The sequence below is a fragment of the Ambystoma mexicanum genome, chromosome 7q (assembly GCF_040938575.1).
Source record: "Ambystoma mexicanum isolate Mex_15411 chromosome 7q, UKY_AmexF1_1, whole genome shotgun sequence".
NCBI lineage: Eukaryota > Metazoa > Chordata > Amphibia > Caudata > Ambystomatidae > Ambystoma > Ambystoma mexicanum.
In genome coordinates this window covers 656166687-656179907 of record NC_090941.1, presented here as the reverse complement: position 1 = coordinate 656179907, position 13221 = coordinate 656166687, and the positions used below count along the sequence as shown (strand labels likewise).

At 44.7% G+C, this 13221-nt stretch overlaps 1 protein-coding gene across 2 annotated transcripts in view; it reads right to left on the bottom strand.

The window, feature by feature from the left end:
* Window positions 1-13221, bottom strand: part of SLC46A3 (solute carrier family 46 member 3) — a 307576-nt gene that overhangs the window by 83155 nt on the left and 211200 nt on the right. For both annotated transcript variants that reach the window (XM_069640757.1, XM_069640758.1), the window contains one exon: window positions 4096-4252. In XM_069640757.1, coding sequence (XP_069496858.1) covers window positions 4096-4252 — 157 coding nt within the window. The remainder of the gene's footprint in view (window positions 1-4095; window positions 4253-13221) is intronic.

Genomic DNA, 13221 nt, shown 5'->3' with positions numbered 1-13221 from the left:
GAGTTACCACAAAGCCCAAAGCTAATCCCCGCAACTTTAGACATTCACGCTAACGGAGCCACGACACCCCTCAAGTGCATAGGACAATTCGAGGGATCGTGCCGCTACAAGGGACAAGAGAAAAGAGTGCTGATAAACATGTTGGCTACAGAGAGCGAGAGTGGCTGCCTTCTCAGTTTCAAGGCGGCCACCGAAATGGGCCCAATACATGTCCTTTACAAGATCATGGTGCACAAGTATATAGATCCGGGAACTATGATCAAAGACCTTTACCCCAACCTATTCAAAGGCATCGGAAAACTGCAGAATAGGCAGGTGAAGCTGCACATCGACTAGACAGTGTGCCCCTTAGCACAACATTACAGAGGCATACTGGTGAATATCCAGAAGAAAGTGTAAGATGAGCTACATAAGCTCTTAGAGCAGGACATCATAGAGCCGGCCACAGGCCCTACCACGTGGGTTTCACCCATTGTTCTGGTGCCCAATAAAAGGCTCCGATGCAATCAGACTGTGTGTCAACATGAGGGGGCCCAACCAAGCCATCTAGAGAGAGCAAGAGACACATGGCACCGCGCATCACCAATATGATTCATCTACTGAATGGGGCCAGGGTCTTCTCAAAATCGGACTTGAAAAAAGGGTACCATCAGTTGGTACTAAGCCCCGAGAGCAGAAACATCACGACTTACGTCACCCATCTGGGGCTATACAGGTATAAAAGATTAAGCTTTGGGGTCTCCTCGGCTGCAAAGATATTTCAGGTTGAAGTCCACAATGTGATAAAACACATCCCGAATTGTATAAACTATAGTGAGAACATCCTGGTGTTCGGGACGGATGTGGGAAGACACAACGAGACCTTAGCCAAGGTGTGTAAGGCGTTGGAAGCTGCAAACCTCACCCTCAACCAAGAGAAGTATGAGTTCAGGAAAGGCTCACTACGTTTCTTTGGCCATGTATTTCCAGAAAATGGCATGACACCTGATCCTGATAAGGTCGCTGCACTAAATGAAACATCGCCCGCAAGTAACATCTCAGAACTCATGTCGTTTTTGGGCCTCGCAAGTTTCTGCACGAGGTACATTAAAGACTTTGCCACCGTCAGCTAACCCCTCAGAGCATTGGCCAAACAAAATGCAGTTTTCGACTGGTCGGAGAGGTGCCAACACGCCTTTGAGATGATTCAGGAGAGAGTAGCGCAAGCCGAAAACATGTCTTACTATGATCCAGACCGGAAAACAGAACTGACGGTTGACCCAAGTCCCATGGGGTTGGGTGCCATCTTGGCCCAGATTGACGCAAAAGACATGGAACAGACCCATTTCCTTGTATATGCTAGTAGGAGCCTTTCAGCCTCTAAGAAACCCTATTCCCAGGTGTAGAAGGAACGTCTGGCAGTGGTCTGGGCGTGTGAACGCTTCCACTTGTTTCTGTACAGCAAGCCCTTTCGAGTGGTGACGGACCATCAAACACTTCTATTTCTCTATGACAATCCACAGGCCAAGATGCCACCCTGCATCGCGAGGTGGGGGCGCCGGCTGCAGGACTATTCATTTGAAATTGAGCATAGACCAGGAAAGGAAAGAAATCATGCTGACTTTTTATCCAGACATCCAAGAACAGGGTGTACCCCTGAACCGCCGATGGTGGACTGGTACCTCCGGTACTTGATCTAACAAACCATACCAGAAGGGATTGAACAGGCACATCTGGCCCATGAAGTGGAGTCGGATCAGGCATGTCAAATAATATGTGAGGGGCTCAAGTCGGGTCAATGGAGGAGAGCCAAAGAACGAGGTTGCTTAGCAGTGGAAGAGGTACGGTTGGAGGTGGATCGGCTGTTACAGGAGAAAGAGGAGCTGGCGCTCTCAGATGACAATCTTCTGTTAAAGGGTCACAAGGTGGTGATTCCAACATCCCTAAAGCGAAAGGTGATTGAGCTTGCACATGAGGGTCACAGAGGAGTGGTCTCCAGAAACACATGCTGCACCAGAAAGTGTGGTTTCCACAGCTAGACACCATGATGGAAGAACTCCTGAAACAGTGCCCCACTTGTTGCCTCCTCACGCCGAATCGGCCTCCAGAGCCGTTGTGAATGTCTGAACTGCAGGGAGGCATATGTGAAGATGTGGCAGCTGACTTCTTTGGTCCTATCGAAGGGGGGAGAGATGTATTGGCCATCGTGGATGAGTATTCCAGATACCACAAAGCTCAAATTATATCATCGACCGCAGCCCACCATGTCATCCCGGTGCTGGACCGCATTTTCATGGCTTACGGTGTCCCTCGGACAATGATGACAGACAATGGACCTCCGTTCAATGGACACAGCTTCACAAAGTTCAGCGAATACATGGGGTTTCACCATCACAAGGTCACACCATTGTGGCTGCAGGCCAACGGCATGATTGAACGGTTCATTGGCAATCTGAAGAGAGCACTACAGGTAGCTCGATTCACAAGACACCCGTATGACCAAGTACTTCACCAATTGCTGAGGGATTACTGAAGCACACCCCACAGCTCCCCAGGAAAACCCCTGCGGAGGTAATGTTTGGAGAGAACGAGATCTAGCTGTGAAGGATCGCATGAAGGACTATGCGGATGCCGGAAGGCTCGGGACCCTCACCTAGATGTAGGCGACGTAGTCGCTGTGAGACAACACCAAACGCACAAGCACACGGCAGCCTTCCATGAGGAACCCCTGATTATCCTGGAGAAGAAGGGCTCCATGACCACAGCTCAAGGAGACAAGGGTTTGACCACCCGTAATTCCCCTCTTTTCAAGAAAATTCCCCTGTCCGGGTCCAGGCGATTAAGTGGAAGAGTGGAGATACCCATTGACTATGCTTCCGATCATCCATATCAAGGGGACCAAGAGGACTCTGCAGTGTCTGGCCAGGAGGACCAATGAGAAGGCTTTGGGGCCAGCGGCTCTAGTGAACGTTTCAGCTCTCGACCCCAGAGAACCAGGAATAAGCCTTGCCACCTCTTTGAGGAGATGGCCTAACAAACAGTGTTCCTGTTTGGTCCATCACCCCGTTGGGTAACTGTTTAAATTGGGGGGGGAGGGATGCCATGTTGACACACTTGTTCCGGGGCAGTGGGAGGCAGGGTGGGAAGTGATGTGGGAGGGCGGGGTACCGGCAGTTGAAGCCGGTTGTTGAATAAAGAAAGGCGTGTTGCGAGGACCTCTGCGTTTGTTCTCATTATCGCACAGCGAGGTGCTACCGCGCAGGGCTACATCCCCTGCCGCCACATATAGATCGGTGTGTTTTATTTCTCTGAGGCTTTAAAACACAATACATAATTTTCTCCAAAAGAGAAACCAACTAAAACCGGAGTAGTGGTTTACCCTAAAGCACTTGTTCTCGAACAGGGAAAGGCTCCTTAAAAGTCAGCCACTGAACGCCACCTAAAGAGTATGTTGGCTTCTGGTCACGGCATTAGATGATTTTGACTTCACGGAGCCCGAGGTTGCGAAAGGGTCATACGGTTATGAAAATAATTTATTTTTTTCTTTTTAAATAGCCAATCCGAGGAATGCTGGGGCTGCTCCAGGGGGTTACAGACAGAACCTAGACATGGGACCTTCTGAGTTTGAATAGAATGTAAATTACAAATGCAGTCAGATCTGTGCAGCATGGAAAGCGAGCGGCGCCCGGCATCATGTAGACTTCTCCGAGGGGAAGAGATCCCCAGCCTGGAGATGGGAGGATAGCGAGGTGTGGGCGCAGTGCTCACTCACGTGAAAGATGTCACCAAGCATGCTCGTCAGTAATGTCAGTAAAACATGGTCGCAACCACAGGAGCTCAAGGAATTCCCTTTTGGGCAGAGATAGGCAGGAATGGGTGGGAATAGCCATAGGAATTAGCACAGGAATGGGCAGGGGATTGGGAGGGAGGGAGCATAACCAAACAACACCTAATACACTGTGTGTCCCTCCTCAAATGTCAATTTGTGTGCCCCTTGTCAACAGCCATTCTCCCTATATACACACATGAATCAGTATATGAATGCAATAGTTTGGGCTATTATAGGTGTCGCAAGCGACACCTAATAGCCCAAACTAAAAATGTGTGCATACTTACCATACCAAGGTGAATGGAATTAAAACAAGTCCTGCTGCCAACAAGAAACAAAAGCCTGGAAGCCACATAACCGTGGCTGCATAAACACTGCTGAAAACAACGCCTGACACGGTTCCGGTTAAACTCTCCAAGCAGGCGATACATGCAAACAGAGCTCCTGTTGAAAAGAAAAAAGAACATTATTATTAGAAAATCTCAAAGAGTGGACATTTTGTTCGTTACTTTAATTGCTGTCCATTACAAAAAGAAGGTTGCACTATTGGCCAATTGAAAATAAATGTATTAGAGACACTCCAGATCTGTGCTAACAAAATGGTATACAGATTTAAACCACATGTCCTATCAAGAGAGGCTGGATGAAAGGAGAAAGAAGATGGACATATAATTATTTTTAATTCAAGGGTATGAAGCCAATATATGAGATTATATGGTTGGTGACTCAGAAGAAGCATTTGGAAATATTAGCAGAAACTGTGAAGAATACAAGAAACAACTTTCCAGCATAAGCGATGAGGACAAAAAGCATACATTTCTTGGACAGATACAAGGAAAATATTGTACTGGGATAGCCAGCTAAAGTCACACTTACATAGAGAGACTTATTTTAAAAACTTTGGGGACATCTAAACTAAGGACAAAAGATAACTCTTTCCTCCGAAGAATTTGGAAATGCCACATGTACAGAGGGCTGGTGTGCTGTCTGAATTCGTTACCAGTGCTAATGTTGCTAATGGAATCTCTCTATGAACCACAATAAAAACGCAACATCAAGTAACTTTCTTCGAAAGTGGTGTTCAAGGGTAGTCCATAGGCCACATCCAAAATTCCTCTCCAAAATCATGTTGGGGATCACAATGAATGAATATATCTTGCTTCCGCCTTTCTTTGGTGACCACTCAACTACAGCCGAAAGCACCATGTATTCGCTTTACTTCAAACGGGTGCTGAAATTCTACATCTAGTGTATGCTATCCTTCAGAAAGTCAGGTGCACTATTTGTTGCTTATGGTGGCCCCACAAGGGCGGTGCCTCCTAAAAGAAGGCTTGGCATGTTGGGTTGCTAGCTGCATCTCACGCTGCTATTAGATAAATGGCTTATGGTAGGAGGCACAGAAACAGTGCATTCGACCCGGGAGTACGGAGGCCACAACAGATTTTCATACCGGTGTGTCTCTTAAGGACATCTCTAGGGCAGCGACCTGTAGGCTGGTTCTCGACTTGGCCATTCATTACTGCCTTGTTGAGGACACCAGAGTCAGCAGCTGCTCAAGCAGTTTTGCAACATCTTTTCTCTTAGGGAAAGAGCAGCCTCTTCCTCGGTCTCCCTCCGGTATCCTTACTTGCACATGCCTTTATTTGATGTACTGGGGAAAGTGCATGCAGGCTATACTTGGAGATACTTCTTGGAGGATGTGTAATCATGTGCATGCTGTCACTGATTGGTATTTTATTCAAGCATGTGAATATATGAAAGATCCAAAGCTGGAGAAGAATTAGTTATTTACTTGTAACTGTAGTTCTACAGCGCTGTTATCTTTCAGCGATTCATTTGCAACCCTTCCACCCCCAAGTTGAGGCTGCACGTGACAGCGACTTCAGTGACATTACTAAGTGATCAAATCTCAAAATGGCTGATTTGGGTGCAGCTAAAGCCCGCCCACCTCATTGGTTGAAGCAGAAAAGGAGCAAACTGAGGTGGAGAGGCTATAACTCTGACTATCTCTATGGCTCAAAAGTGCACTGTATTGAGATGTTCTTGGCTTTTAAACCGAAGAATTCAGTCTGAAGAAGGAGAAGGATTCAAGCGTGTGAATCTATGAAAGTTACCAACACAGGAGAACTACACGTACCTGTGTGAACCAGTGTGCTACCTTTGGCTCTGCAGATGTTGTCGACTCCCACTCCCATGATCTCTCACCATTGACTATACTGACCGGGGCTAGTGAAATTTATAGTCCAAAACATCTGCAGACCCAAAGGTTGCAGACCCCATATATAGTCCATAAGATGACACCCCTATTTATCAAAGCAAACTGATCCAAAAAAGGAAATAACCCAAAAAGTAAAAAATGTCTAATACATCTATCGTCTGTAATTGGGCAGTAACATTGTAAGGAAACATCTTCAAAGGAGGGGTGTATTCCATATTTTTATAAGTGTAAACTGTAGCTACACATGAAATAATAAATAGAACATGTTACAAGTAATTTTGAAATGCAAAATGAGCAACTTATTGTGCTCCAAAGTCCTGTTTAAAAAAAACCTGTGGGCATCCATGTTGTAATATGTCTGTATTTCTTTGATTCAATGTCCTGCTGGCAATAATCAAACACCAGCCCCCTTCAGTGTGTTGGCAGGCATCCTTTAGCTCGAGGGAGCTCATGTTTATCCGTCACAGGGAGTACATTCATAGAGGCATTGTATTTAAGTGACTTTAACATCTGGCTAGAGGATCAGACAAGGCCTGACTCTAAGGAACTCTGATACATTATAGATAAACATGGGAAGACACCATTGTCTACCTTTCCATCTCAAAATAAAGGTAATTGGGACTCATTATAAGGCTTGCGCTCCCGGAATGAAGGGGGCCGGTACGGGACCGGCCCCCTTCATTCCGGGAGCGCCGATTACGAACTTCCCATCGCGGGACCCGGATCACACGCCTGGTAAAACCAGGCGTGCTTTCCGGGTCCCGCAAGGGGAAGAGGGAGGCAATAACGGGCCAGATGTAATCTGCCCGTTATTACCTCCCTCCCCATTCCCATTGAGCCCTATGGGAATGGGGGCTCAATGGGAATGGGGATGGGTTCCTGCAAGGAGGAATTACCGGGTCCTCCTATGTCGGAGTAACCCGGTAAGTCCCCATTGCAGGAACCCGGTAATGGAGCCCGGAATGTAGGCAGCCATGGAGCTAGTAGCTCCATGGCTGCCTACGTGGCCTAGTAGTGGCCATGGAGCTAGTAGCTCCATGGCTACGTCCATTCTCATAATGAGGCCCATTATTTGGATCTGTTATTGTCGAGAGGCAATGGTGCAACCCTGATAGAGATTTTGCCTATCTTGTGGTCTGACCACTTTGCCCAACTATTCTCACTGAATCTACCAATGGAGAGCAAACAGCATTCTAGAGAGAAGCCCTTCGTTATTAGCCTGTAAATGTGAGGATCTGGAGGCTATTCCAGGAGGGAAGGTTCAGAGTGCATTAGCCAACATTAAAGCCTCCTTACAAAGCGAGGACTACTTCTTTGCTGGTATGAAGATCTTGGAGTATATATGTTAAGAAAAAGCACCCCTCAAACTTAAGAAAATGAAGGCATCAAAACCTTGGTTTACAAAAAACCGAATTGGCCCTAAAACAAGATAAACAAGCTATCCTTGAGGCCAAACAAAAAAACACTCCAGGATGCTTTTCTCAGTAGTGTCTGAATTTTGTCAGCCAAGCTGTATTGTCTCAACTAGTGAACGATCATTAGCACAGGCAAATGCTTTCAACACTTTTTTAAAGGAAAAAATAGACACTGGTCAGAAGTCCATTTTAGCAAATCTCTGGTCGGAAACGTTGTCTACTTCTGGATCAGGGACTGTAGTAGACTCTGTGGGGGCAGAGTCAGCTAGATCAATTGCGCTTTTTGATTTGCACTGTGAAAAGCCAGAGGGTGTTTCACTGCCTAAACCGCGGGGATCCCTTACTCAGGTGGCCAGGGCAAGGGGTGGACAAGTGCGGGAGAGGTGAGCGATCCTCAGGGAGTAGGGGAGGAACACCTGACAGTGAGACATGGTATCCCCTTTCTAAATATCCCCGTCCCATCCTATTTTATAGGATATGCCAACTTCCCACACCCCCCGCACTCCTTTCCTACACAAACACTGAGCCGAGGAAGAGGAGGTCTGAGAATAAAAAAGTCCCACCCATGCAATACATTGGTCATATCCTACTAATAAGATCAGGCAGCGTCAGGTACTTGATCTTAATTACATACACCTGGTACCTATTGGCTAGGGAAATGGCAAAGTTGAGGAGGTGTAGCAGCAGTTGTGGTATCAGCCTTGACTTCAGGATCAAAGCTGCAAAAGACGAAAATGAATTAACAAGCTGGTGGGTTGATGAAAGCAATGAAAGTCCGGTCTGTGTTAAATGAAACTTGATGGCAATGGCATCTGACGAATGAAGGTTGCGCGTGTGCCGATAAGACGGGAGAGAAAGCAAATAATTGTAAAGAACTGTAAATTAAAGATACAAAGTAACAGAGTGGTCCGGCAAAAGAAGACTGCCCAATCGAAAGCCTCTCTGAAATGTCTGATGCCATAGAAGCGGAGGGAAGAGAAAGAAACTGAGATGCAAGATTTGAACTGTTAAGTTTGATCCCGGCAGAGGGAAACCAGGATGTGAGAGATGTCTTTGAACGGTTAGGTTTAATGCCGGCAGAGGGGAACCTGGATGTGAGAGATATCTTTGAACTTTGAAATAAGTACTGTGCTCGAAACTACATTTACTAAGAGGTCTTGGTGTAGGAGAGGAAAAGTGTTGTTTGAGGAAAGAAGGTCGAAGGGGTCATGCCCAGGTAAGATCGAAAGCCTCGCAATTTCAAAAGTCTTCGACAGAGGAAGGAATGTGAAAGGGGGCTTGAACCCGACGGAGGGAAGCCTATGCAGGTGTGATTGAAGCTTGGGGAAGGGAACCCCCACAAATCGTGATTGAAAGGTTTGATCCTGCTGGAGGGAAACCTGTGCTGAACTGTGGTAACCAGGAGGAAACACACTTTTGCTGAATTGTATTGCAAGCTAAAAGGTGACCTGGGATGGAGTGAGAGAAAGCTTAGAGGTCCAGCGCATATACTAGTGACTTTTCGTGAAAGGCCAAGTGGGCCCTGGTCCACGGCACTAAGTGCATCCTTGTGTTTGAAGCCACAGTCGTCGCAAAATCCAAATGTAACACCTTACCCAATACTACAAAACATGGGGAAGGGCGTTTACTCAGCCATACTGACATTTCTTTGAACACAGATTTTCCTTTTTGCATTACACATTCCCTTTACACATATATTGCATTAGAAAGAGAGCAGACATTAGGTTTATTAGTATAGGCCATTTTATTTTGACTAAGAACTGACCAGGACTGTATTTTCATTTTCTTTGATGGTCGTGAATACTCCCATCTTAGTTATAGGGCAAGATAGGAGTTTTCCAACCCCTTTTAAACCTTCAATAAAAGTTTTGAAACTTGCAGCTCTTGTGTCAGTGTCTACTTGTGATACCATGCCTCCCTCACACCACCCAGTGACATAGGAATATGTTCAAACATTAATAACATTATGATCTTTTGTGTCCAATGCCCACCTGTGCAGCACAGCATTTGGCTCAAGAGATTATGGCAATTTATGAATCTTTTTTATAAATAAATAATTGAATCAGGGAATAGTGCCTCAACAGCTGAAGAAGGCTATTATTACAACGCTGTTAAAAAAGGCAAATTTGGACCCAGCATGACTCCAGAATTTCTGACCTATTGCTGGACTTTCATGGCCTGGGAAGGTCCTGGAGAAGGTCGTTACTCACCAGCTAAAGGATTTTGTTGAAGGGTAGTCACTTTTGGACCCCTTTCAATCTGGTTTCCGTACAAAATTACGTTGCTGGCTGTACAAGATGACCTGTAAGGGGCCATGGATGAGGGCAAGCTATCACTTTTAGTGATGCTGGACTCCTTTGCGGCCTTTGATAGGGTCATCACTCCCACCTCTACTTTTTAATCTGTATTTACAACCACTGATGGAAATTATGAGTCATGCAGTGAAGTATCACTCTTATGCTGATGACAATGACATTTTCATTAAAACTGGGAATATCGAAGAAACATTTCTTAAGGTAAGACAGTGTCTTGATGTCAGCAGGAGGATGACGGAAAATCAGCTTCAGCTTAATCCAATTAAAACTGAGCTGGTGTTGTTTGGACCAAGTCATCTCCTGCAGGCAGTAAAAGGTTATTTTTCCAAGTAAGTAGGCTGGGACCTGAAACCCAGTTTGCGTGGCTTTCAGCACTAACACTGAACCGCTAGATCAGGCAAATCACTTGCCAATGCTCAGTGTTATAACTTTCATAAGACTGGCGTGAAGGACATACCTCAGTCTTATGCAAATGAGAACAATTCTATTTGTCTTTAGAGTTAAATTCTAAAGACACAGCAAGCATGCCCTGTTTAGATGAATCCAAGTAGAATTTCAGCAATACACAACATGGTTGCCATGTCTTTATAGTTGAATTCCAAAGAAATGCTGAACTGTGAAGGCACAGCAAACATGGAATTCAACGTTCTAATGAAGGTCTTTCTATGAACGTTCAAGTGCATTAATGAAAACCACCCTAAAGGAGAAGAGGGGAATCAAAATGAGTTTGGAACAGTGAAGAACTATGAGACCTCAGTATCCCAGGGAGACTGTGTGGTCTTTCCAATCCAGGTGAAGGTCACCTTGTTGCTCCCTCGAGCGAAAGAATGCCTGCAAACACACTGGTGTTTGATTATAGTGATTTAGCAATGATGACAGTAAGCAATGTTAGGCCAATCGAGAAATAAGGGCCTTGAGCCCCTGGGAGCCATGTTTTCATGGCCCTGCTGATGAGGACCTTTCTGTGTGTCCAAATAAAGTTCTATTGATCAATCTGATCCTCTTCTAGGGTTAGAAGACGTTGAGGCACCGGGGAACAAAGTGGAGTGATTGGAGGTGGATGGGAGAGAACTCTGAAGCCAAGCATCTGAGCATTGATCCAAGCTCTTTATGCAGTCCTTTATGGGTGTAAGTCACACCTTTTAACGGTAGGTGGTAGGCCTATATTAACATTGTGAACATACAACATGGAGCTTATTCTGTGACTACAGAACAGGCTTATAAGGTGGCACAAAAGCATCAAGTTAGGATCAATGAGGAATTGAACTTGCAGAAAAACTGCAATCATTGCTATTTGCCAGTGTGTATTCAACCGTGCCTAAAGGCTGCCCACATTCCCTCCCTAACGTGTAGCCCCGATCTACAACCCTCTGTAGCTATCTTGCAATATCTTTCTAATTGTATCCTCATATTCTAGCCTTCTAACTGTATCATGTTAAAATTAATTCATCTTTTATAACATGCTTAATACTGGAGACAGTCTCTAAGCGCGGGACCAGGATTCAAACCTGTGTTGCACTGCGTTGTCTTGCTTCCAAGACAAACGTGTTGCCCCTGAGCTATCCTCCCGGCCCTATTATAAAATCCTCTTACTGAATCACCTTGCTCTATAGGGCTTTGCTGCGTTACAGATATGTTTGTGCAGTTACATGTCTTTTCACTTAAAAATGTTTCGTTGAAAGATGTTTAATCGAAAAAAGTTTAATTGAAATCTTTTTCACCTTTATTTTTTTTTTGCAGAGGGCATGAATGCCAAAATATGTATTTAATGTAGAATGCATTATTGCTTACCTTACAATACTGTTCACAAAAAAGGCAGCAAATGCAATAGCAGTCCAACATGTGAGTGGGTGATTAGGGAGATTACATTATTTGTCTTAATACAATGATTTTGATTTAAGGCAGACCACAGACAAAAATCGATGAACATATTAGCCTTCCCCCATGCTCTAAATTAGGACTTCATTTAGCATGTAGTTTAAGCATGATCAACACATTAGTTTTAAAATTAGAATACACTTAAGAGAACACTTAACATTCTGCGGTAATAGAAAATGGGAAACCAAATAAACTTTGATTTTGCATAGAGCTTTTTAAATAAGAAGATTTAACTCTGTTAGGCAATTCAATTAAAGAAATAAAACACATGCAGTTAATTATACAGAAAATAAATGGATACCCATTTCTTTTTTTAATTAAAAGGTGTTTCTGTGGTACTACCGCCTGCACAATTTTTGCGTTTTTTTTAACCATGAGCATTGATAACTTTTGCAATAACGGTAGTATTGAACAATGAAATCTTTTTCACCTAATGCAGATTAGTGACACTTTTCACCGAAAATCTGTACACGAAAGTAACAAAATGTTTAATTGGGGGGTCCCCCCAAACCCTATTTTCTGCCCTTTAAAATACCCCAAAACATTTTTTTTATTTTTTATTTACTCTCAAACCCACGTTTTCCAAAAGTAACCCTTTACCCCACCCAAACAAACATACATATATTTTAGATGAGAAAAAAATCAATTGAAAGATTTTTTTCGATGAAAAAAGTTTTCACTTAAACATTTTCGATGAAACATCTTTCAATGAAACATTTTTCAGTGAAAAGACTGTATACCCGTTTGTGCTATGTAAATCCCAACAGATACATACACTGCATCGCCAACAAGCCTTACACTTCCCATGATATCATCCAAAGGGCTCAATCACACCACTATTTAGGGTGATGGGACCCTTAGTTGTCTATTTGCAAGGGAGCGCTCTGACACTTCTTTACCGCCAGCAGTACACTTTAACGGCAATGATATTTCTTTAACTTGAAGATCCTAAAGGTACGTCTGTTGTCAAAGCTATTTTTTTGCTGTTGGCTTATTTACCAAGAGTGGTTATGCAGTATCACTACATTAACCAGCTTGTGGTTTTTTCCACTCGTCCCCACAGCGTTTGTCTGCATTATCTTGAAACCTATTTGCAGCCATTGGAGACCACAAGGCCTTAACCACTTGAAAATGGCTGCTCGTAATCTTTCTTGCAGTTTCCACAAGAGGAAACACTCCTTGGCCAGCTCCTAACCCAGATTGGCCTGGAGGTACTGCTTATTGCCCAACTGCAAGCCGGCAGGCGTCTAAGCCGGCCCACCACCTAAGGCACACCTCCCAAGGCTTCCCCCTGTCGAGAGCCTGGAGGTTCATCTGCTGCCCTAACACAGCCGGAGCTGGAGCTCCCCTCTTCCACTGCAGGAGCAGTGCCCCGCCAGGATGCGTGCCCCCACCCAAAGGTAGGCAATCTGCCTCGCGCTGCCGCTCCCTGAAGCCCGCAGCTCTGACTGAAAAAATAGATAAATATATGTAATACATTACTCACCGTAATCGTATTTCTGATGCTTGTATCTGCTTAGATTCACATGCTGTGCATAGGCCGACATCTAGTTGAAGCTTGCAGAGTATTACAGTTTGTTTTTCGAA